Source organism: Mucor mucedo (genome assembly GCF_025094135.1).
Source record: "Mucor mucedo strain NRRL 3635 chromosome Unknown EV154scaffold_98, whole genome shotgun sequence".
NCBI lineage: Eukaryota > Fungi > Mucoromycota > Mucoromycetes > Mucorales > Mucoraceae > Mucor > Mucor mucedo.
The window spans coordinates 16,110-40,325 of NW_026252382.1; the positions used below are offsets into that span (position 1 = coordinate 16,110).

At 37.0% G+C, this 24,216-nt stretch overlaps 13 protein-coding genes across 13 annotated transcripts; 3 read left to right on the forward strand and 10 right to left on the reverse strand.

Moving 5' to 3' along the window:
* Positions 1-1,307: 1,307 nt before the first annotated feature.
* EV154DRAFT_519757 (uncharacterized protein) lies at positions 1,308-2,001 on the forward strand. Its single transcript, XM_051602757.1, has 3 exons — positions 1,308-1,520; positions 1,584-1,830; positions 1,887-2,001. Exons 1-3 carry the CDS (start codon positions 1,433-1,435, stop codon positions 1,936-1,938), a joined length of 387 nt encoding a protein of 128 aa, XP_051454213.1. The 5' UTR covers positions 1,308-1,432; the 3' UTR covers positions 1,939-2,001.
* A 184-nt stretch (positions 2,002-2,185) lies between these two features.
* On the forward strand, positions 2,186-2,583 carry EV154DRAFT_426794 (30S ribosomal protein S21e; the record flags this gene model as incomplete). Its single annotated transcript, XM_051596318.1, has 3 exons — positions 2,186-2,235; positions 2,297-2,475; positions 2,552-2,583. 3 exons carry the CDS (start codon positions 2,186-2,188, stop codon positions 2,581-2,583), a joined length of 261 nt encoding a protein of 86 aa, XP_051454214.1.
* Positions 2,584-2,686: 103 nt separating this feature from the next.
* Positions 2,687-3,248, reverse strand: EV154DRAFT_567079 (signal recognition particle, SRP9/SRP14 subunit; the record flags this gene model as incomplete). Its single annotated transcript, XM_051605994.1, has 4 exons — positions 2,687-2,808; positions 2,868-2,964; positions 3,040-3,108; positions 3,180-3,248. 4 exons carry the CDS (start codon positions 3,246-3,248, stop codon positions 2,687-2,689), a joined length of 357 nt encoding a protein of 118 aa, XP_051454215.1.
* A 189-nt stretch (positions 3,249-3,437) lies between these two features.
* Positions 3,438-4,386, reverse strand: EV154DRAFT_519762 (uncharacterized protein). The gene is made up of 3 exons (XM_051602758.1): positions 3,937-4,386; positions 3,697-3,860; positions 3,438-3,600 (listed from the first exon to the last, which is right to left on the reverse strand). Exons 1-3 carry the CDS (start codon positions 4,223-4,225, stop codon positions 3,526-3,528), a joined length of 528 nt encoding a protein of 175 aa, XP_051454216.1. The 5' UTR covers positions 4,226-4,386; the 3' UTR covers positions 3,438-3,525.
* On the reverse strand, positions 4,387-5,833 carry EV154DRAFT_605310 (uncharacterized protein). Its single transcript, XM_051607463.1, has 6 exons — positions 5,599-5,833; positions 5,099-5,536; positions 4,991-5,025; positions 4,854-4,906; positions 4,643-4,791; positions 4,387-4,582 (listed from the first exon to the last, which is right to left on the reverse strand). The coding sequence occupies exons 1-6, from the start codon at positions 5,710-5,712 to the stop codon at positions 4,394-4,396; spliced, it is 978 nt and encodes a 325-aa protein (XP_051454217.1). The 5' UTR covers positions 5,713-5,833; the 3' UTR covers positions 4,387-4,393.
* Positions 5,834-6,978: 1,145 nt separating this feature from the next.
* Positions 6,979-7,488, reverse strand: EV154DRAFT_605311 (uncharacterized protein; the record flags this gene model as incomplete). Its single annotated transcript, XM_051607464.1, has 2 exons — positions 6,979-7,132; positions 7,173-7,488. 2 exons carry the CDS (start codon positions 7,486-7,488, stop codon positions 7,071-7,073), a joined length of 378 nt encoding a protein of 125 aa, XP_051454218.1. The 3' UTR covers positions 6,979-7,070.
* A 139-nt stretch (positions 7,489-7,627) lies between these two features.
* Positions 7,628-9,130, forward strand: EV154DRAFT_519768 (pseudouridine synthase). Its single transcript, XM_051602759.1, has one exon. It carries the CDS (start codon positions 7,656-7,658, stop codon positions 9,087-9,089), a length of 1,434 nt encoding a protein of 477 aa, XP_051454219.1. The 5' UTR covers positions 7,628-7,655; the 3' UTR covers positions 9,090-9,130.
* Positions 9,120-10,159, reverse strand: EV154DRAFT_329075 (RmlC-like cupin domain-containing protein). The gene is made up of 2 exons (XM_051594986.1): positions 10,049-10,159; positions 9,120-9,961 (listed from the first exon to the last, which is right to left on the reverse strand). The coding sequence occupies exons 1-2, from the start codon at positions 10,122-10,124 to the stop codon at positions 9,150-9,152; spliced, it is 888 nt and encodes a 295-aa protein (XP_051454220.1). The 5' UTR covers positions 10,125-10,159; the 3' UTR covers positions 9,120-9,149.
* Positions 10,160-10,859: 700 nt separating this feature from the next.
* On the reverse strand, positions 10,860-12,832 carry EV154DRAFT_519771 (uncharacterized protein). Its single transcript, XM_051602760.1, has 2 exons — positions 12,776-12,832; positions 10,860-12,700 (listed from the first exon to the last, which is right to left on the reverse strand). The coding sequence occupies exons 1-2, from the start codon at positions 12,789-12,791 to the stop codon at positions 10,962-10,964; spliced, it is 1,755 nt and encodes a 584-aa protein (XP_051454221.1). The 5' UTR covers positions 12,792-12,832; the 3' UTR covers positions 10,860-10,961.
* A 1,088-nt stretch (positions 12,833-13,920) lies between these two features.
* On the reverse strand, positions 13,921-15,745 carry EV154DRAFT_484708 (uncharacterized protein; the record flags this gene model as incomplete). Its single annotated transcript, XM_051598680.1, has 2 exons — positions 13,921-15,653; positions 15,730-15,745. 2 exons carry the CDS (start codon positions 15,743-15,745, stop codon positions 13,921-13,923), a joined length of 1,749 nt encoding a protein of 582 aa, XP_051454222.1.
* A 754-nt stretch (positions 15,746-16,499) lies between these two features.
* On the reverse strand, positions 16,500-18,337 carry EV154DRAFT_519775 (uncharacterized protein; the record flags this gene model as incomplete). The annotated part of the gene is made up of 2 exons (XM_051602761.1): positions 16,500-18,249; positions 18,322-18,337. 2 exons carry the CDS (start codon positions 18,335-18,337, stop codon positions 16,655-16,657), a joined length of 1,611 nt encoding a protein of 536 aa, XP_051454223.1. The 3' UTR covers positions 16,500-16,654.
* Positions 18,338-19,214: 877 nt separating this feature from the next.
* Positions 19,215-20,374, reverse strand: EV154DRAFT_554343 (uncharacterized protein; the record flags this gene model as incomplete). Its single annotated transcript, XM_051605183.1, has 1 exon — positions 19,215-20,374. Exon 1 carries the CDS (start codon positions 20,343-20,345, stop codon positions 19,215-19,217), a length of 1,131 nt encoding a protein of 376 aa, XP_051454224.1. The 5' UTR covers positions 20,346-20,374.
* A 1,081-nt stretch (positions 20,375-21,455) lies between these two features.
* On the reverse strand, positions 21,456-23,605 carry EV154DRAFT_605318 (uncharacterized protein). The gene is made up of 2 exons (XM_051607465.1): positions 23,500-23,605; positions 21,456-23,428 (listed from the first exon to the last, which is right to left on the reverse strand). The coding sequence occupies exons 1-2, from the start codon at positions 23,513-23,515 to the stop codon at positions 21,498-21,500; spliced, it is 1,947 nt and encodes a 648-aa protein (XP_051454225.1). The 5' UTR covers positions 23,516-23,605; the 3' UTR covers positions 21,456-21,497.
* Positions 23,606-24,216: the final 611 nt, after the last annotated feature.

Here is a 24,216-nt window from a genome sequence, read left to right on the forward strand (position 1 = left end):
TTGACCGTATATATCGACGGATTTAATTGAATTGTTCAGGGTTCTATCTCATACTTTCAAGAATCTTTAACGCCCGTTGCTTTTGCAAAAAAATATCACACTCTTGTATTGTTAAACCGCTGTGTTTATTTCGTATGTTTGATTTATTTATTTTACGAAAAGGATTTGTACAAATAACAAAGGATATTAAGATGTAATTTAAAAAAACAATATTAGAAGTATAAAATAAAGACCAAATTCAATAAAGTGCAACCCATTAATTGGTAATGAGATTATTATAAATGGAAAAATGATATTAATGTAATCAAAATTATAAGTAGGCGATTAACATATTTCATTTACATGTGTCATTTTATAAACATCTACCTCAATAGCGAGCTTTATTTACATCTTATCTCAAACAATAGTATCAGAATATATAAGCCGGGAAAAGAGAACAAGTGAATTATGTTTCAATAAACACTGACAATAAAGTAGGAGAAGATTTACAAATAGATATTAAGCCCACCTCCACAGACGCGAAAATACCACATATAATAATTCACAACAGGAAAGCTAAAGTTACTGACAGAATATGCTACATTTTATTGTTTAACAGAAGATTTAGATGAAAAAGAGTAATTTGTAGGACATTAAAACGACATTCATGCCCATCCAACATACAGAATAGTAAAAAAAAAAAAAAAAAAAAAAAAAATGACCGTATACGTCACGGATACGGTCAAAATTGTTGTTAATCTTTACGGTGTTTAACAGAAATGTTTGGCTCATTTTTTTGACGTTCATGATTTAATCAACGAGACGAAAAAACAAGGATATGATGTACTATTAATAAAAAATTTCCAACATGAAGATAAGAACAAAATTAAAAGCTTTATTGTAAAATGCCCACAAGATATTTTATTAGCCTTTCAAAAAGAAAAGAAAAAAACTCTCATCCACGTTTCATTTGTTATTTATCAAGAAAAATGCATATTAAATTTACAAGTTAGTAGGCCATTCGCTCAAACAGTACCGCAGCCAAAAGATGCAAAGAAAGATACCAGAGTCTTGTATTAATCTATGATTAGTTTATCATGAAGCTTTAACTTCTTTTTTCTTTTGGACTACAGATAAAAAAAAAGAAAAGCGTCATTCAAAATGATCACTACAACAATTTACGTTTATGCTAATAAAGGCCATTTTATATATCTCCATCAATAAGCATTGTGTTGTAGAAGCAGACTGTACATTATCATGTGAATACACGCTTTGAGTACTTCAATTCAGAAAGACATCCTGCCCCCCCCCCTGAACACATACGCGAGAATGCACTTTGGACGCGACGCGTTTTGTCTCCTGGATGCTATTTTTGATTGGGTCACATTTTTTTTTTTTTTAATTTTTCTCCCCTTTCTTTTTCTGCTCTCTTCATTCAATAACAAGAAAAAAAATGACCAAACGTCGACTTGATGACAGTAGTTTCGCTAATGTATTACGACAAAAGATAAAAGAAGACCCTATTCAAAAGCAACAAGCAGGTAAAAGAATTCTTATTGTGCAGAGAAAAAAAAAAGAGAGAGGAAACTCATGGGTTAGGATAGCACAAAATACGTTTGCACTGTTAATGAAGGCGCAACAACCAAGAACGCAAAGAGTGATAGCAGAACCGTCGTACGAATACTTTAATACTGTGCCGCTACCGACAACAAAGACAAGCAAGTGTTGTAAATGTCAGAATGGCAGTGTGTACGATGCGTGTGCACAATGTGAGGGTGCTTTTTGTAGTCAATGTCTAGCGTCGTGTGCAGCCTGTCAGTCTGTCTTTTGCAGTACTTGTTCCGTGATAGAGTACGTGTGTGTGTGTGTGTTTTGTATAGTAGAGTACTAACGTATGATTGGAGTAGTTATTCCATGTCAATGGATCAAGTGTTTTGTTTATCCTGTCTACAACGTTAACTTTTTATTTATTAATTTTAATATACACATAAAATATTCATTAAAAAATATATGCATTGTGCGCGCGGGTAACAAGAGAGAGAGAGAGAGAGAGAGAGAGAGAGAGTTTCGGAGTTGTCTGCTTGGAAAAAAAAATAAAATTTATTTGGTGGCTTGGCGGTACGGAGCAAGGAAAAAAAGTTTTTACTATTATTTTGAAAAAGTGTATTTAGGAATTCTTTCTCTTTTACAACAACAATAAACCAAAATGGAGAACTCTGAAGGCCAAGTCATCGATCTTTACATTCCTCGCAAGTGGTAAATGGGCATTTGCATGAACACAGAATGAACACAATTGACTAAAAAAAAAAAATAATAGTTCTGCCACCAACCGTCTCATCACTGCCAAGGACCACGCTTCCGTCCAAATTAACATTGCCGATGTTGATGCTGAGGGTCGTGCCACCAGCTCTTTTGCCACTTATGCTTTCTGTGGTTTCATCCGTAAGGAAGCTGAGGTCGATGATGCTCTTAACCGTCTCTCTCAACAAGATGGTTGTAAGTTTTTTTTTTTTTTTTTTCTGAGGACTCATTATAAGCCTCCATTTACTCACCCTTTTTTTTTTTTTTTTAGACTTGAAGAACGTCTTCTCTTACCAACAATAAATAATTTATTATCTCTCTTTTTGTAAAACAATAAAAAAAAGAAACCCCATAAATATTTAAAAAGATACTCTTTCCCTTTATTTTTTTTTTTGTATTGTTGTTATCATCTTCTCTTTTTACCACCCTTCTTTCCCTTTGGTGTTTGCTTGGGTGAAGCAGCCTTTACGTCTGGAACGATTGTTTTGACTGCCGCTGGAATAGCATCGGGTATCACTGTGTCCTCATCTATGACTAAAGTTTGAATAACTTTCTTCTCTCTCCTGTTCACACACACTGACACTTACCGGTGGGTTGTTTGTTCATCATGTTAAGCATCAAGGAGTTATTCAAACTGATGAACTTTTTCAAATCGGTCATCTGGTTTGTCTTGTATTTCAGGTTCTATTGTAAGACGGTAGGAAGGGACGTGTTAGATGCGACTAGAACTGAGAGAATAAACCAAAAGGTATACATTACGGTTCTATCATCTGTGACTTTCAAGACAAGGTCTCCATCAGAACGATGAAAGGTATGGACATAACGAGTCTACAGTTTTATTTTAGTTCCCTTTTTTTTTTCGTTCAAGGGTCGCATGTTTTTTTAGTTGAACTAGTTACCAATTCGGGGGAAGCAATGTATAATTCTTCAGCAGCTTTTTGGAATTCTTCCCAGTTTGTAATGTACATGATGTAGTAGGGGGAGGAGGAGCGTGAAATAAAAAATTTGTGTGTATTGTGCGTGTGTGTGTAAATGTGTGTGTGTGTGAGAGAGAGAGCGAGAGCAGCCAAAACGTGACTGCTCTCTTCAAGGGCCCGTGCTACAGCAAGTTGTCATGGAAACGGGTAAAAGGTATACCATTTCCATTTGCCAAGAGTTTTTTTTTTTTAAATATGAAGAGAAATGTTTTTTTTTATTTACAAAAGGGGGAGAGAGGGTATAAATAAATAATGAAAAAGGTGTTTTTTAAGATAGTTGAAGTATGTCCTTGTGTTCTTGCACGAACTGATGCACCTGATCTGAACTGACAAACAAGTTGTACTATGGATTGACGTATGTGTGTGAGTTAATTTGACTTTTTAGAAAAAAAAAAAAAAAGGGAAATGATGTAATATGGGGAAAATAAAATAATCTTACCTTAACAACCCCTAAAAAGCTTCTTTCCATTTCGTTAATTTCCTTGGCAGGATAGAGCGGAGATACAAGGCGATAGATCGAATGAGCGATTGCATTGGTGTCCTCTATGAATTTAGAGGCTAAAATCACGGCAGCAATAAACATTTTATACGGCGTATCAAATTCTGAGGGAGATTTCTTTTATTAGTACATTGCATTTTTTTTTTTTTTTTTATTAGGTAGATAAAATCTTTTTTTTACCTCCTTGGGATTGGGCGGGGAGGGCCCGTTTAAGCCGTTTAAGATAGATCAAGGCAATCACAAGAATGGTTGGTGTCAGGTTACAATGACGAAACACATGCTTGACAAACACAAACAGGTTAGGTAATAGTTTTTGTTGATAGTAAATCTTTTCTTTGGAGCATTCGAGTAAGGTCTTTACGTTGTAGGCTGTATACGCAATCAAGTGGTCGTCGTTCTCTTTGACTCCAATAGAAACACTCTTTTTGGGCTGGAAATCAGTAATTGGAATAGAGGAGATGGCAATCATACAAAAAAAAAAGTTTAAAGAAAAAAAAAAGAGGGAGAGAAAGAAGAATGATAAAAAACATACACGATTTTATACCCACGCAAAGAATAACATTTTTTTTTATGTCTAAATATAGTTATATTTTCTTTTTTAGAATTCACACAAGTTTAATTTACAAATTTGGAGAAATTATTTTTTGGACTTTTTTTGTTGTTTGTTGTCAAGTTGAGAGGAAGGACGCTTCTTATCAAGAGCCACGGGTAAAGATTTGAATGCATCTAGTGTTTGCTGTAAAATCTTTTTCTCTCCCACACGAACCAATAGCGCATTTCGCTTATTACTCATTTCCTTTAATTCTCCCAATTCAGCCTCATCCTCCTAAACATATTTTATGTCTCAGATAATCAATAACAAATACCTATCTTTTTTTTTTTTTACCTGCATCGTGGTGGGATATCTTTCTTCCAATCGCTTGTGAAGAATGTGCTCGATTACTTTCTTGACCGAGGCCGTTAATTTTGGCTTGGGTAACTTTTGTTTCTCTACCATTGTTTCAAACTCGTCGGCGGAGGATAGCAACACATGCACTATATACGATTAAAATCATTAATATTCTTTAGGGTGAGTCAAATCATGATTTCTTTTTTACCTGAAACAATCAATTCGGGTGGAATTTCGTGGTCGGAATCAATTACAAAACATCTATTTTTAAATTCAATAAAATAAAAAGGTACCAATGAGCGATCGTGTAAATGATTTTTTTTTGTTAATGTGCGCAGTTGTTACTCGTCAAATACGCCTTCCTCCATCAAAAAATCAATCTAAATAAAAATGTAGGCTATTTTAGCAATACATCCTCTTCTCTCTCTCTCTCTCTCTTTTTTTTTTTTTTACCTTTTGTTCAACAAGTTCTTTGGGGGCATCAGGACAACAAGACTCAACGACCAAGGGACCATCAATCTCCACAATATCAAATTCGTTTTGATCATCTGCAAATCCATATTTACGTAACAAATCTGCGTTACATAAATCACCATAAGTGTTATAAATTTGCTCTCCCTCTTTAATATCCTTGATGGCTCGCATCTGTAAACTCTCGGGTTCATGGAATAAGCGGGCGTTATTGAATCCCGTCTTGTGGTTCAACATGTCTGCCATAGGTACCATCGAAATCAACACATTCTCCTCCTCCTCTTCTTCTTCCTCTTCATCATCATCAGACTCTTCTTCCTTTTGAAGCTCATCATTGAAACTATAGGCCATGATTAAAGAACCACATGTATGATACAATTCCAAATTATGAATCTCCTTGTCAAAGATGTCTGAATATTTCTATTGTGGATGTCAGTTTCCATGCCCACCGAACAAATCAAAAAAAAAAAAGGTATCTTTACCTCGACAAAGGGCTTCACATCTCGCTCATAGGTTGCCTCGGCATCTTCCTTACCAATCTTGGCCACAATATCTGTGCCCTTTAACTCTAACAAATCCGTCTCGTTCCAAAACATGGGTGTTGAGAATTGACGAGGCAAAACATCTGCTGCATATTAGCAGACATATACAACTCCGCACATAAAATATTCGACACTTCCGTTTTGAGCCAAAAAAATAAATAAACCTACTCTTTCTTCGTTCAACGATTCTTTCATATTTTATTACACAATTTATCATGCCACTTACTGACATTACTAACAAAGTCTCTAGAAAAAGCAAGGAACTTTCAGATTTCGATCGTGGAGTCATTTGCGGTTTGGCAGAGCATGCCAAATGGACAGGTACCCAAATCAGCAAAGAATTGGGCGTTCCTAGAACAACCGTTGTTACGATTATAAAAAAGTATCGAACTGAAGGGATCACGACTGTCCAACCTCGTCCAGGAAGACCAGCAAAGCTGACAGCAAGAGCTGAGCATCACCTGACGCTTTTAGTTCGAAGGGACTCCTTTGAACCTTTAAGTGTTCATATGCAAAATCTTGCGAAGGCTACCGATCCAATCAGCCTGACGACATTGAGGAATGCACTTCGCAAAAACGGTTTTTATTCTTGCAGACCTTCCAAAAAACCGTTTTTGAGTCTTAGACATAAAAAAACGCGAAGAGAATGGGTCGACGACAAGATGAATTGGACATTAGATGACTGGAAGAAGGTAATCTGGTCCGATGAGTCGCGATTCGCACTCAGGCACAACGACGGTGGTGTGAGAGTTATTAGAAAGAAGGGTGAAAGGTATATGGATAGATTTGTTTTACCAACATTTAAATTTGGTAAGGGATCAGTGATGGTATGGGGATGTTTTTGGGCAGGCGGTTTGGGCCCTTTGGTGACACTAAAAGGGTCTGTCGATCAAGAAAAATATGTCAATTGTTTAAGTCAAAACTTTCTCCCTTGGCTTGAACAATTGACAGAGAAATATGGTCATGACTTTATTTTCCAAGAAGACGGTGCCCCATGCCATACAGGAGGATATACGAGGTGGTGGAAAGAGAAGGCTGGGATTGCAGGCTTTGAGCGATGGCCCGCTCAAAGTCCCGATTTGAATCCGATTGAGAACCTTTGGCGCCTCCTGGGACAAAGGATTGCTAAAAGAAGAGCCCAGCTTCAAAATCTTAATGAATTGGAGGTTGCACTTCATCAGGAATGGAAGTTGTTGGGGGATGAAGTGTGTCATAAGCTTGTAGAAAGTATGCCCGATAGATGCCGGGCAGTAAAAAAAGCTCGTGGCTCAAATACCACTTATTAACGTAAATAAAAAAGTTTCTTTTTACAAAATATATATATATATTGCTATTTTGTCAAGTTTGGTAGAATTTGAGATACCTTTTATTAACAAGTTTTTGGTTTTAAAAAAATGCATGACTAAAGGAACTCAAATTTTTGTGAAAAGTGTCGAATATTTTCGGTGCGGAGTTGTACATACACCCATACACACTGTATATATAATAAAATAATAAAAAAAAAAAAGACATACCGAAATAAGGTTTCCAGAAAGAGTCAGGTTTTTGACTTTCATACATGATGGAAAGAATAAGTGGACTCCAGCCAGGCAAAGAAGCAAATTCTTGGGCACAAGACAAGTCCTTTAAGGAAGTTGTCAAGTGTGAGAGCAAAATGGAACGGGGTAAAGAGAACAAGAGTTCACCTTCCTTGATATCCTTTGTAGCAACAATACCACGACCCGCTCCCTCAGAACGATAATCCTTGATAGCAATATCCTTATTCAAGTCAGTTCCATTCTTCTCCAGCCATTGCCAAAACACCTTGCCTTGTTCTTCAAAGTTTGACATTGTATAATGAAGAAAAGAAGAAGAAGAAAAAAAAAATGCATAATTTACGGGCCTTTGCTTTGTGGCTTTCTTTGTGGCTTATCGACTTTTTTTATATTACAAAAAGAGGGGTCGGGTTGAATTTAACTCACTCTCCCTTTTTTTTTTTTTTCTCTCTCTCTGTAAAGATGACCTCGAAATACAGCGAGTTTAGTCGTGAGCAATTACTAGCACGCATTGATGAGTTGGAAACAAGGGTAAACTCACCTATGGCCGAAGAGGAATTGGTGCATAAACCCACGCAGAGTAAAAAGAAAGAGAGAATCGAAAGCAAAAAGCGTCCGTTTGACATGTCGAAATATACCACCCGTAAAATTGCTCTTCGTGTTGCCTATATTGGCTGGGAATATTGTGGTTATGCCACCCAGAACCAGCCGGACCGTTTACCGACAATTGAAGATATGCTGTTCAAGGCTTTATTGAGTTGTCGTCTGGTGGAGTCGATTGAGTCCAGTGATTACACACGATGTGGAAGAACAGATAAAGGAGTGAGTGGATTAGGTCAGGTCATTGGCATCAATGTGCGTTCCAAGAAACTTGCAACGGACACAGACCCTGAGCTCTTACCGGCCGAGAAGGAGTTCCCTTATATTGACACCATGAACCGCATGTTACCTGACGACATTCGAGTCCTTGCGTGGGCACCAGCACCCGAAGATTTCAGTGCACGATTTCATTGTACAGCACGTACCTACAAGTATTTCTTCAACAAGGGCAAAATGAATATCGATCACATGCGTGCAGCCTGTTCATATTTCGAAGGCAAACATGATTTCCGCAACTTTTGTAAGATGGATCCTGCTAAAAACGTGCTCAGTTACGAACGACATATTCTCTCCATGAAGATTGAACCTGTACAACACACGACAACGGATACGGTAGGCGAAGGAACTGATTTCTATGAGGTACAATTAAAGGGAACAGCCTTCCTTTGGCATCAGGTACGATTTATGATGTCTGTTCTGTTTTTGGTGGGACAAGGGTTAGAACCAGCAGAGACCGTGCGTGATTTACTGGATATCGAAAAAGTGCCGTCTAAACCGGATTTCCCCATGTCTAGTGATCTCCCCTTGGTGTTGTATGATTGTGAATTCAAGGGTCTTGTGTGGACTTATTCTTTCAACGATGTAGTGTATGACCCTTTACCCGCCTCGTATCGCACCTACCTTCATTTACATGAGATCTGGACTGGACAAATGATTCGTGCTATCACCTATCAAAACTTTTTATGTAAAGTAGGTGATTATCCCGTACTGATGTCTGATAATACCACAAAGACCGTGCTGGACTTCGTAAAGGATCGTGGTGTGATTAGTCCCACTGGGATGGCAACTGTGCCTCGTGGCGGTGGCAAAGAATCAAGATTGGGTAAATATAAGTCCGTCATGGATCGTCCTCGTTGTGATTCCGATGAGCTCAAAAAGGAAAAATTCGAAGTGCGTAAAAAGCGAAAGATTGAGAGACAAGAAATTCTTGCTAGTGGTGGTGAGTTACCTCCTTCCAGAGAATGGAAGAGTTGGAGACAGCGCAATGCTGATAATAATGCAAATAGTAGTAGTTAATAGTAAAAAATGGGTAATAAATTGTTTTATTGTTCTAATAATAATAATAATAATAATATTTTAAGAAGACCATCGATCACGAATAGAGGATGTCCACTCAGGTGCACCCTCAAATCCATTACGTCCATGTTGATAATCAGCAAAGGCTTGATAAATTTCTTGTTGGGTATTCATCACAAAGGGACCGTGTTGAACAATGGGTTCCTTGATAGGTTGACCTGCAATGACCACAAAGTGACAATCATCCGATGTAGACTCCACGGGAATATAAGTACCGCCATTCTCGCTCAAGACCAAGGTATGATGCGCTTCCGACTTGTGTTGATCACCACCAAATAATGCAGTACCAGCCACTGTATAAATAAAGCCAGCATAGTTCTTGGGAATGACCTGTTCCATTGTCTTACCCTTCTTCAATTTGACATCGATAAACATGGTAGGGGTTCGTGTCATGACTGGACTTTGAACACCATAAGATTCACCTGCAATCACCTTGATATCAATACCTTCTTCGGGAGAGACATGAAGGACTTGTTCTTTAGGGTATTCTTGATAATTGGGTTCTGATAACTTGTCAGCACTGGAAAGATTGATCCATAATTGAAGGCCATGTGCACGGCTATTGTTGGCGGGGATCTCTGCATGTACAATACCCTTAGCTGCTGACATCCATTGTAAATCACCAGGACCGATACGTCCTTTATGTCCCTTGAAATCTTCATGCAAGAATTCACCGTCTAACATATAAGTGACTGTTTCGAATCCTCTGTGAGGGTGGTCAGGAAATCCACCAGGTGCGCGTACATCGAATTCATCCAGCATGAGGAAAGGATCCAAGTTGCGAAGAGCATGACTACCGATACTACGATACACTAAGTTGATTGATAATTATGAGTATTGATGTTGCATTTTTTTTTTTTTTTTTTTTTTTTTTTTTTGAATGGATGTATGTATTTTACCTCTGGCGCCATCACCATCCATTTGTTCACGAGATAAGACTGCCTTGGTAATTTTTCTTGCGATACGAGAAGCCATTTTTGTTTTTTTTGTAGTGTGTTAATATAAGATTGTAATTCTGAAATTGTAGAAAAAAAAAATTAATTTTTTGTTGCCCCTTTTTATATCATTTTTGAATCACCGAGCTTACCAAATGATTTGTCAAACATTTTTATTAATCCATTCGTAAAATTATAAATCACTTTTTTTTTGTGACCTGCGACCCCATGATTGGCTTAATTTTGCTTTTTTTTTTTTTTTAGGGGGTGTAATGCAACCACACTGTATTTCTTGATCTGACCTACACTACTTGCGAGCTACAAAAATACGCTAGAACCATCCACAAGGATCTTTCCTTATAAGAACAGTTACTTTTTTACTTTTTATTTTTTTATTTTCTATTACTAATGTGAAGACCTTTACTTTGTCATGATGGAGTCATTTCATCCTTATTAATGGGGGATATTTTTATTAATCAGAGAATCCCAAAAGAGAAAAAAAACAACTTGAAAATGCTTGGTAATAGGATCTCCATGTCCCAACAACAATTCCGGTTTAATAGCCTATATTCTATCAAATAGAATCATCAAAGACCAGTGAAATCAAGCATTGCTGACGTAAAGCAATAATGATGCCATGCCACCCCACCTTTCGGAAAGAACATCAAGCGTGTAACAATCTTTCCATAGGGACATAACATTATTTATACACGAACTACAGTTGCCTTTTTTTTTTTTTTTAAGAAAAAAAAAAATTCAAATATGATACAACTATATGCTGCTGTATGTTAAAATTAATAAAATCGTCTTTATTTATTTAAAAACCCCTTCTGACCGTTGACCTATGGATAATACGGTTATTTTTTTGAACTTTTGTTTAACGATTATTTCTGCTACCTAAGAAAGAGGATGCATTGGAAATCCTTGGATTGAAATCGAAGTTGATAGCTCTAATATTTTCCACATGAAAAAAGTGAGGTCCTTCGTCATTGTTATTGATCACAGTAGTTCTACTCGTATTCTCTACATGGAAAAACTTGGGACTCTCGTCAGTTTCGAGTATTTTAGCGCTACGGGTGTCTTCCATATGCAAGAATATGGCTTTATCAATTTTTCTCTGCGAGGCATCATCTTGATTGGAAGTGATTTTTAAAGATGATAATATGGAATCCGTATCATCGGGATCCTCGTTTACAGAAGCCATTAGTTTCTTGCTATCTTCAATTAGTTGTAGTCGTTTCAATTCTCTGGTGGCATCTTTGTATCCCCATTCATCTGACTTGGTATAGTACTCGATAGCCAACCCAAAATTCTTTTGAACCCCAGAACCACTGAAAAACATCTTTCCAATGTTGTATAAAGAAACACTACTTGCATCATTTAAAATAGACTTTTTAAACAACGCCAACGCTTCACTGGAATTCGTCCTTGTAAACCCTCCTTTATCATATAGCAAACGAAACCTTTTTTGGGCCTTGTCAAATCCTTGCTCCGCCGAACTTGTAAGTAATTTCAACCCTAATAAGGTGTCTTTTGGAATACCTTGATCCATGTAACCCCTGTAGTAGCATTGTGAAAGATAATACAGAGCCTCTGGATTATTATCATTTTCTACAGCCTTTTCGTACCAGAATACGGCTTTTTCCCAGTCTTGTGTTACGCCTTTGCCTTCAGCGTACATTTTTCCCAACGCATGCTGTGCTCTTGACTCATCACAATCTGCAGCCTTCTTGTACCATTCGATAGCAGCAGCATAATTGATTTCAACACCCCAGCCATGTTTATAAATGTTTCCAATTCCCCATTGAGCAATGGTATTACCGTTATAAGCTACCGCTTTTTTGAGCCATATCATTGCCTGTTTATAGTCTTGAAATTCTGAGCCATCTTGACAAAGACGAACACCAAGTTCAGCCTGTGCATACGCACTATCCTTGCGTGCTAATTTTCGCAGCCATCTTAGACCTTCTTCTTCTTGTTTTGGGCCAAATGTTCCGCTGAAGTAGTTTATCAGACCTTTTTCCAGTGTACCTATTCCATAATCACCATCTGAAGAAATTTCAAAATAACTCAAAGCCAACTTAAGATCGACGGGAACACCAAGTCCGCGTTTATAAACAAGTCCGATCAAATAGTGTGCTTTATAGCATTTAATACGTTCAACAGTGTCTCTGTTGTCGACAACTGTAGCTTGTTTAAGCCAATATAAGGACTTTTGAAAATCGCGGTGAACACTATACTTTTGATAAAAAGAGCCTAAGAACAACTGCGCATCTATGTTTCCTTCTTTAGCGGCTTTTAACACGTACTTGTGGCCCAATTCTATTTGTTTTTGAACACATTTTCCCTTCATGTAAAGCGAACCCAATTCATAAAGGGCATCTAGACGGCCATTATTTGCCTTTTCCTTGAACCAACCCAGAGCTTCCTTAAAACCAACACAAGTTCCATAACCATTCAAGTGCATCACGCGAATACAGTATCGTGCCTTGGTAGCATCACCTGTAGAAAGATTATTACAAACAATAGCTTTCTCAAAATGTTTTAGAGCCTCTTCATAATTGCAACTTTTGTAGAATGGTTTTCCTTTTCGATAATGATGACTTCCATTGTATTCTATTAAAATTCAACATTTAGACTAAGGTTTTTTTACAAATAGAAAACGAGTTATATATGTAAGAAGTTACTAACCCAAAGTGCTCGTCATGTTATGAGATGTAAAAACTGAAGACAATAGTTAAGGAAAAGATGAGAAAAAAAAAAGAGTGAGGGAGAAAAGGAAAAGCTTATAAAGCCCATCAAATTGGCGTCTGTACATCAGCGGGAAGGTTCTTGCTTGTAGATCAAAAAACTTAAAATTATTAGAACACCAATAAAAGAATCTTTTTACGTCACTTTCTGTTCGTTGCAACATGTAACATGAATGAAAATTTATTGGGATCCTTACTATCATTTGTTTGGTTAAAGCAATGTTTGATTCCGTGTTGTTTACACACATCCCATCTCTCCCATTCTCTCTTCCCCCCCCCACACACACACACTCGTTCTCATCATACGTTGATCATCCCGCATCACGGCGTAAATAATCAGCATTTTTATTTTGCATTTAACGCCCATTAATTTACGATGATCATGTTCTCAGATACTATTTATTGAACTAACAATTACTCAGCCTATTTTAAACTCTAATTTGGTCAAGGTATACAATTTATACTTCACTGATCCCCCTTTACCAGCATCTGTTGATCATTATAAAACCATCATCCAATTACCAGGCTTCATAAATATATTACCGTAAAGATATGAAATACTTGGCTTATTAATAGCACTAACGAATAAACTCCTTTGCGTATTTTAAGTACGGTTTACTAAAGAAGCTCAAAATGTTTTAGAAACGAGAAAAAAAGCAATTACAGTAGCAAATAGGCGTAAAACCAGAAGTGCACGAATGGAAAGTTGCCGGTTCCTATGATTCGCTGCACCCAACTATTCCGAAACGGTTTAAGACATACCATCAAAGCAATAAGAGAAAGCCAACAATTACCAATGATCAGCGGATCCAAACATTGCTTACAAGAAATAGTAAGAATTCTTTGATGCTCGTCCTTTTACCTTTTGGAAGAACGTCAAGCTTATAACCATTTTTCCATTAAGACTTGATATTATTCATGCACGAACTGCAGTTACTATTTTTTTTAAAAGAAAAAATCAAATTCAACACAACTAACGTATAAATACTGCTGTATGCAAAATTATCTTTAATTATTTACTTATAATAAAAAAGAGCCCCCTTCTGTCCGCTAGGCTATGGATAATACGTTTATTTTTTTGAACTTTTATTTAATTTGGTAATTTCCGCTGCGATAGAAAGAGAATGCGTTGGAAATCCTTGGATTGAAATCGACGTTGATAGCTCTGGTATTTTCTACATGAAAAAAGTGAGGTCCTTCGTCATTGTTATTGATCACGGTAGTTCTCGTATTGCATACATGGAAAAATTTGGGGCTCTCGTCAGTTTTAAGTAGAATAGCGCTACGGGTGTCTTCCACATGAAAGAGTATGGCTTTATCAATTTTTCTCTTTGTAGCATCATCTTGATTGGAAGTGTTTTTTAAAGATGATAATATGAGATCCGTTTCATCGGGATCCTCGTTTACAGAATCCATTAGTTTCTTGCTATCTTCAATCAGTTGTAGTCGTTTCGATTCTCTGATGGCATTTTTGTTGCCCATTTCAGCTGATTTGGTATAGTACTCGATAGCCAACCCAAAATTCTTTGGAACCCCAGAACCACTAACAAACATCGATCCAATGTTGTATAAAGAAAAACTGCTTGCATCATTAGAAATAGACTTTTTAAACAACGCCAACGCTTTACTGGAATTCGTCCTAGTGAACCCTCCTTTATCATATAGCGAACTAAACCTTTTTTGGGCCTTGTAATTTCCTTGCTCCACCGAACTTGTAAGTAATTCCAACCCCAATTTGGTGTCTTTTAGAGTACCTCGACCCTTGTAGTAGCATTGTGAAAGATGATACTGAGCCTTTGGATTATCACCATTTTCTACAGACTTTTTGTAACAATTTACGCCTTCATGCCAGTCCTGTTTTAGACCTTTGCCTTGAGTATACATTCTTCCCAACGCAAACTGTCCATTTGAATTATCCTCATCTGCCGCTTTTTTAAACCATGATACAGCAGTATTATAATTTATTTCAACGCCCCAGCCTTTTTTGTACATTAATCCTATTCCATATTGAGCAGTGCTATTGCCGGTGCTATCTACCGCTTTTTGGAACCAATACATTGCCTTTTTATAGTCACAAAATCCTGTGAACTTTTTACAAAAGCGCTTACCGAGCTCAGCCTGTGCATAAGCACTGCCATTGTTTGCTAGTTTTTGCAGCCACTCCATACCCGCTTTTTCTTCAATTGGACCAAATGCTCCGCTGAAATAGCGTATCAAACCTTTTTCTAGTCTTCCTAATCCATAATTACCATTTGAAGATTTCTCGAACCAGTGCAAAGCCAACTTCAGATCGACAGGAACACCAAGTCCACGTTTATAAACAAGTCCAATCAAATAGTGTGCTTTAAAGCACTCGGGACTGTCCCCATCTTCTCTGTTGTCGACAACGGCAGCTTGTTTAAGCCAATATAATGACTTTTCAAAATCGCGGTGAATACCATATTTTTGATAAAAGGAGCCTAAAAACAACTGTGCAGCTATGTTTCCTTTTTCAGCTGATTCTAACACGTATTCGCGGCCCAACTCTTCTTCGTTTTGGCAACGTTTATTTTGCATGTAAACCGAACCTACTTCAAAAAGGGCATGTATACAGCCTTCATTTGCATGTTCCATGAGCCAATCCACAGCTTGATTATATTCAAGAGAAGTGCCATAACCTTTCAAGTGGATCACGTGAATAATGTATTCTGCCCTCCCAGCTTCATTTGTAGGAAGATCATAAGAATCAATAGCATCTCTTAAAGTCTGTAGAGCCAAGCCAAAACGGCGGTTATTGTAGAGTGACATCCCTCTTTCAAACAGATCTTTTCCAGTACAGCCTATTAAAATTCAACATTTATACTAAAGATTTTTTACAAAAAAAAAACAGAGTTATGTATGAAAAAAGTTACTAACCAGAAGTGTTCGTCATGTTATGATATATATATAAAAATGATGACAAAAGTTATGGAAAAGAAGAGAAAAGGGAAGGGAAAAGAAAAGACAAATCTTAAAAAGCTCATCAAATTGGCTTGTACATCAACGAGGGGTTTTTTGTTTGCAGATCAAAACCTTAAAATTGTTAGAACACCATAAAAAGGATCATATTTCATCATTTTCTGTTCATCACACTACGTAACATAATTTTAGTAAAATATTGTAATCATGGTATTCATTTGCTCAATAAAACATTATTTGACTCTCAGTGTCATATACACATCTTACACCTCTCTGTGCCCCCAACATACTTTAATTCTCCCGCATCACGGCGTACAAATATTAAGTATTTATTTGTATAAACAAAGCATTCAAAGCCCACCAAATCAACGTGCGTAAGTCCACAGATACCTTATTTAACTAGCGACTGATAGGTCAATTGTAATCTTTGATGTGGTTAAGGTATCTCGTCAAAGCAATAGAATAAAATCAATGCTCACCAAAGACCAGTAAAATTAGGTATTGTTTACGTGAAACAATAACGTTGTCATGTTGGTCGTCATCCCACCTTTTGGAAAGAACATCAAGCGTGTAACTATCTTTTCATATGGACATCGCATTATTTATACACGAACTACAGTTGCCTTTTTTTTTTTTAAAAAAAAAAAAAAAAAATTCAAATATGATACAACTAACGTACATGCTGCTGCATGTTAAAATTAATAAAATCGTCTTAATTATTTAAAAAACCCTTCTGACCGTTGAGCTATGGATAATACGGTTATTTTTTTTTAACTTTTGTTTAACGACTATATCTGCTACCTAAGGAAGAGGATGCATTGGAAATCCTTGGATTGAAATCGACGTTGATAGCTCTGGTATTTTCCACATAAAAAAAGTGAGGTCATTTGTCATTGTTATTGATCACGGTAGTTCTACTAGTATTCTCTACATGGAAAAACTTGGGACTCTCGTCAGTTTCGAGTAGAATAGTGCTACGGGTTTCTTTTACATGATTGGAAGTGATTTTTAAAGATGATAATATGGAATCCGTATCATCGGGATCCTCGTTTACAGAAGCCATTAGTTTCTTGCTATCTTCAATTAGTTGTAGTTGTTTCAATTCTCTGATGGCATCTTTGTTGCCCTTTTTAGCTGACTTGGTATAGTATTCGATAGCCAACCCAAAATTCTTTTGAACCCCAGAACCACTAAAAAACATCTTTCCAATGTTGTATAAAGAAACACTACTTGCATCATTTATAATAATAGAATTTTTAAACAACGCCAACGCTCCACTGGAATTCGTCCTTGTCAACTTTCTTTTTCCATATAGCAAACGAAATCTTTTTTGAGCCCTTCCAAATCCTTGCTCAGCCGAACTTGTAAGTAATTCCAACCCTAATCTGGTGTTCTTTGGGATACCTTCATCTATGTAACCCCTATAGTAGCATTGTGAAAGAAAATACAAAGCCTCTGGATTATTATCATTTTCTATGGCCTTTTTGTACCAATATACACCTTTACGCCAGTTTTCTTTTAGACCATTGCCTTCAGTATACATTTTACCCAAAGCAAACTGTCCATTTGAATCATCCCCATCTGCAGCTTCTTTAAACCATGATACAGCAGTGTTATAATTTATTTCAACGCCCCAGCCTCTTTTGTACATTATTCCTATTCCATGTTGAGCAGTGCTATTGCCGGTGCTATCTACCGCTTTTCGGAACCAGTACATTGCTTCTTTATAGTCACAAAAGCTTGAGGAAGCTTGACAAAAGCGTTTACCGAGCTCAGCCTGTGCGTACGCACAACCCTTGTCTGCTAGTTTTTTCAGCCACTCCATACCCGCTTTTTCTTCAACTGGACCAAATGAACCGCTGAAGTAGTCTATCAAGCCTTTTTCCAGTCTTCCTAATCCATTATTGCCTTTTGAAGATTTTTCGAACCAGTGCAAAGCCAACTTAAGATCGACAGGAACACCCAGTCCACGCTTATAAACAAGTCCAATCAAATAGTGAGCTTTAAAGCACAGGGGAATTTCTACACCTTTTCTGTTGTCAACAACGGCAGCGCGTTTGAGCCAATATAATGACTTTTCTAAATCGCGGTGAATACCATATTTTTGATAAAAAGAGCCTAAAAACAACTCTGCGTCTATGTTTCCTTTTTCAGCTGATTCTAACACGTATTCGCGGCCCGACTCTTCTTCGTGTTGGCAACGTTTATTTTGCATGTAAACCGAACCTACTTCAAAAAGTGAATATATACTGCCTCCATTTGCATGTTCCATGAGCCAGTCCTCAGCTAGATTATAATCAACAGGAGTGCCATAACCTTTCAAGTGGATCACGTAAATATAGTATTGTGCCTTCCAAGCATCACGTGTAGAAAGATCATAACAATCAAGAGCATCTCTTAAAGTCTGTAGAGCCAAGCCAAAACGGCGGTTATTGTAGAGAGACATCCCTCTTACAAACAGATCTTTTCCAGTGCAGCCTATCAAAATTCAACATTTAAACTAAGGATTCTTTACAAAAAAAAGAGTTATGTATGTAAAAAGTTACTAACCAGAAGTGTTCGTCATGAAGTGATATATATATATAAATTACGACAAAAGTTATGGAAAAGAAGAGAAAAGAAAAGGGAAAAGAAAGGACAAAGCTTTAAAAGCTCATCAAATTGGCTTGTACATCAACGAGGGGTTTCTTGTTTGCAGATCAAAACCTTAAAATTGTTAGAACACCATAAAAAGGATCATATTTCGTCATTTTCTGTTCGTCACACTACTTAACATAATTTTAGTAAAATATTGTAATCATGGTATTCATTTGCTCAATAAAACATTATTTGACTCTCAGTGTCATATACACATTTTACACCTCTCTCCCCCCCCCCCGCCATCATACTTTAATTCTCCCGCATCACGGCGTACAAATATTGAGTATTCATTTGTATAAACAAAGCATTCAACGCCCACCAAATCAACGTGCGTAAGTCCACAGATACGCTATTTAACTAGCGACTGATAGGTCAATTGTCATCTTTGATGTGGTTAAGGTATCTCGTCAAAGCAATAGAATAAAATCAATGCTTACCAAAGACCAGTAAAATTAGGTATTGTATACTTGAAACAATAACGTTGTCATGTTGGTCGTCATCCCACATTTTGGAAAGAACATCAATAGTGTAACTATCTTTTCATAGTGACTTAATATTATTTATACACTAACTTCAGCTGCCTTGTTTTTAAAAAAAAATTCAAATATGATACAACTAACGTACATGCTGCTTTATGTTAAAATCAATAAAATCATCTTAAAACCTAACTTTAATTAATTATTTAAAAACCCCTTCTGACCGTTGATCTATGGGTGATAAATGGTTATATTTCAGGCTTTTTAATTAAAACTATCTCTTGCTCCGGTTTTGACGGTGGTAGTATTGGAATTTTCCACATGGAACTAGTACGACGACGTATTTTCTACATGGAAAAACTTGTTTGGTGTATTTTCTACATGGAAAAACTTGGATTGTGTGTTATCTACGTTGAAAAACTTGGGCTCTTCTTCTTCTTCAGTTTCGGACATAGTGTCATTACTATGGTCTTCTACATGGGTTAATTTGGCATCATCATCTTGGTTGCTAATTTTTAAAGAAGATAACATAGAATCTGTTTGACCGATATTTCCGTTTGGTTTCAATCGTTTCAATTCTTCAATAGCATCGCCATTTCCTTGCTCCGCCAAAAGTGTAATTAACTCCAAACCCAAACGTGTGTTTTTTCGAACACCTTGACCTCTGTAGTAGCATTGTAAAAGATCATACTGAGCCTCCAGATAACCATCATTTTCAACAGCCTTTTTGTACCAGAATACGGCTTTTTCCCAGTCTTGTGTTACGCCTTTGCCTTCAGCGTACATTTTTCCCAACGCATGCTCTGCTCTTGACTCATCACAATCTGCAGCCTTCTTGTACCATTCGATAGCAGCAGCATAATTGATTTCAACACCCCAGCCATTTTTATAAATGTTTCCAATTCCCCATTGAGCAATGGTATTACCGTTATAATCTACCGCTTTTTGGAGCCATGTCATTGCCTGTTCATAGTCTTGAAATTTTGAGCCATCATGACAAAGACGAACACCAAGTTCAGCCTGTGCATACGCACTACCCTTGTTTGCTAACTTTCGCAGCCATCTTAGACCCTCCTTTTCTTGCTTTAGGCCAAATGTTCCGCTGAAGTAGATCATCAGACCTTTTTCCAGTCTACCTATTCCATAATTACCATTTGAAGAACTTTCAAACCAACGCAAAGCCAACTCAGGATCGACAGGAACACCAAGTCCACGTTTATAAACAAGTCCGATCAAATAGTGTGCTTTATAACACTTAAGAACTTCATTACTGTCTCTGTTGTCGACAACGGCAGCTTGTTTAAGCCAATATAAGGACTTTTGAAAATCGCGGTGAGTACCATACTTTTGATAAAAAGAGCCCAAGAACAACTGCGCATCTAAGTTTCCTTCTCTAGCGGCATTCAAAGCGTATCTGTGGTCAAAGTCTTCTTGTTTTTGAGCACCTTTTCCATTCATGATATGAGATTTAAAAAATGAAGACAAGAGTTAAGTAAAAGATGAGAAAAAAAAAAGAGAGGGAGAGAAAAGGCAAAGCTTATAAAGCTCATCAAATTGGCGTCTGTACATCAGCGGGAGGGTTCTTGCTTGTAGACAAAAAAACTTAAAATTATTAGAACACCAATAAAAGAATCATTTAACATCACTTTCTGTTCGTCGCAACATGTAACATGAGTGAAGATTTATTGGGATGCTTACTCAATCATTTGTTTGATTAAAGCAATGTTTGATTCCGTGTTCTTTACACACATCCCATCTCTCCCATTCTCACTTCTCCCCCCCCCCCCACACACACACACTCGTTCTCATCATACGTTGATCATCCCGCATTACGGCGTAAATAATCAGCATTTTTATTTTGCATTTAACGCCCATTATTTACGATGATCATGTTCTCAAATACTATTTATTGAACTAACAATTACTCAGCCTATTTTAAACTCTAATTTGGTCAAGGTATACGATTTATACTTCACTGATCCCCCTTTACCAGCATCTGCTGATTGTTATAAAATTATCATCCAATTACCAGGCTTCATAAATATATTACCGTAAAGATATAAAATACTTGGCTTATTAACAGCACTAACGAATAAACTCCTTTGCGTATTTTAAGTACGATGTCAGACGACTCTGAACCGTCTCGTCCCAATAAATTCAGTTTACTAAAGAAGCTCAACATGTTTTAGAAACGAGAAAAAAAACAATTATAGTAGCAAGGCGTAAAACCAGAAGTGCACGAATGGAAAGTTGCCGGTTCCTATGATTCGCTGCACCCGGAACGATTTTGAAACGGTTTGAGATATACCAACAAAGCAATAGGAGAAAGCCAACGATTACCAATGATCAGCGGATCGAAGCATTACTTACAAAAAATAGTAAGAATACTTTGTTGCTCGTCATCTACCTTTCGGAAAGCGCGCCAAGCTTATAACTATCTTTCCATTGAGATTTAATATAAGTCACACTAACACTTAGAAGGTACAACTAATGTATATGCTGCTGCATTTTTGAAAAAAAATCAAACTGTCAGCTTTATAAATATTTATTAATTCAACCCCCCCCCCCCTTATTTTTTATCTGTTGAGCTATGACTAATATTGGCTTTTATTATCTAACTTTAGTGATACGGGAGAACAGGGAAGCTCTTGATCTGGTTTTAGCGATGGCAGGTTTGGCATTTTTCACATGAAAAAAGTGGGTTCCTTCGTCCTTGTTATTGATCACGGTAGTTTTCGTATTTTCTACATGGAAAAACTTGGGACTCTCTTCAGTTTCGAGCAGAATAGCGCTACGGGTGTTTTCCACACGGAAGAATATGGCTTTATCAATTTTTCTCTGTGCAGCAGTATTTTGATTGGAAATAATTTTTAAAGATGATAATATAAAATCTATGTCGTCTGGACCCTTGTTTACAGAAGCTATACTTTCATCTAGTTGCAATTGTTTCAATCCTTCGATGGCACCTTTGTTGCCCTTTTCAGCTGACCTCGCATAGTACTCAAAAGCTAAGACGAAATTCTCTCTGACAATAGAACCACTGTGAAACATCTTTCCAATGGTGTATAAAGAATCACTGTTTACATCATTTTCAGCAGGTTTTAGAAGCAACGCCAACTCTTCACGCGAATTCGTTTCTGTAAACTCTCCTTTGTCATACATCTTACGAAGTCTATCTTGGGCCTTGCTATTTCCTTGTTCCGCCGATTTTTTAAGTAATTTTAACCCCAAACTTGTGTTTTCTGGAACACCTTGACCTTGGTAATAGCATTGTGAAAGATCATACTGAGCCTCTGGATTATCATCAGTTCCTACAGACGTCTTGTACCAATATACGGCTTTCTTCCAGTTTTGTAGTATGCCTTTGCCTTCAGCGTACATTCTTCCCAGTGCATGTTGTGCTTTTGAATTCTTCTGTTTTGCAGCCTTTTTAAACCATTTGAACGCAATATCATAATCTATTACAACACCCCAGCCTTGTTTATACATATTTCCTATTCCATACTGGGCTATGCTATTACCGTTATGCTTTTCCGCTCTTTTAAACAAGTGCATCGCCAATTCATAGTTACAAAATACTGAGGAATCTTGACAAAGGCGATTGCCTAGCTCAGTCTGTGCGTACGTATGCCCCTCAATTGCTAACTCTATCAGCCACTCCATGCCTGCTACTTCTTGCTTCGGGCCAAATATTCCGTCAAAATAACACATCAAACCTAATTCTAGTTTACCCGACTCAAAACCACCAGCCGCAGATTTTTTGATCCAATGCAAAGCCAAATTCAAGTCAACAGGAACATCGAGTCCGCGTTTATAAATAATTCCAACCATATATTGCATTTCAAAGAAACTGCGATAAAACTTAGTTTTTTTTTTGGGGGCATCTGCATATTTTTTAAACCAGTACAATAACTTTTTATAGTCGCGTGGATCATTGTACATTTGATAAAAATATACCATAGCCTCTTGTGCTTCTGTTATTCCTCCTTTAGCTGCTTTTAACAGCCATTTGAAGCCTAACTTGGGTTGTCGTGGGACATCATTGCCGTTTAGGTAAATTATAGCCACTCCACAAGCAGCTTTCATATGTCCATTATTTGCGCTAGATTTGAACCACATCAGAGCCGAATTATAATCAATACGAGTACTATATCCATTATAGTGCATCGTTCCAATAAAATAATGTGCCTTGGATATGTCAGAATCATAAAACTCGGACGCAATTGAATCAGCAAATAGATATACTTTCATTGCCTTTCTGTAATCTTGATGAACGCCAAATCCGCCAGAATAAAATATGTGGGCGATAGGCATTACGGCAGCCGTTACTCCTTTTTTTACAGCTTTTATGTAATACTTTAGAGCTTTGGCATAATTCTTCGCGGTGCCTTCTCCTTTGCGGTGCATAATCCCCACATAGTAATAAGAGTTTGGGTGATGATATTGATCAATGGCATCCATAAAAATTTCCAAGGCCAAGTCGAATTCTTCGCGCCAGTAGAGTTCTTTTCCTCTTTCATAGAGCTGTTCAGCACTATAATCTAGTACAATTTAACATTTTAGATTGGTTCTTAAAAAAAATACCGATTGATAAATGTGAAAATTTACTAACCAGAAGTGTCTGACATTGTATGAGACGTAAAGAATAATGAAAAAAGTCAAGTAAAAGAAGAGAAAGAACAGAGAAGGGTGACAAAGACATAAAACCAAATTAGTTCTGGTTTGTACAACAAAGAGAGATGTGTTATTTGCTGATCAAAACCCTAAAGTGTTGCAGGAGCAATAAGTGAGTTATTTTTATTCTTTTTGTTGGTCGTAACGAACGTAATATAGGCGGGAAACTATTGGAGTCATGATATACATTTGCTCAGTAATATAATACTTGACTTTCAGTGCTTATATGCATATCTTACACCTGTTTATGTCTCCCCCCCTCTCCTCCTCCTTCATCTTACTTTAATTCTCCCGCATTACGGCGTATAAATAATACGTATTTATTATTGTACAAACAAAGCGTTTAACGTTCGCTAAATCAGAACGTTCTGAGATGGACAGATTCGATTTATTTAACTAGCGACTTGTAAGCCAATTGTAATCTTTGATTCGATCAAGGTATAATAACTATGCTTCGCTCATCCATTATTACCAACATTAGCTGATCGTTATTAAATCATCATTCCATTAACAGGCTTCATGAATATACAAGCCATTTTAAGACATTTCTGTAAATATCTTGAATACTTGCCTTAAATTAATAGTAGCAACAAATCACAACTCTTTAAATTATTATAAATGTCACACACATTATTACCATTCCATTGAAATAAGT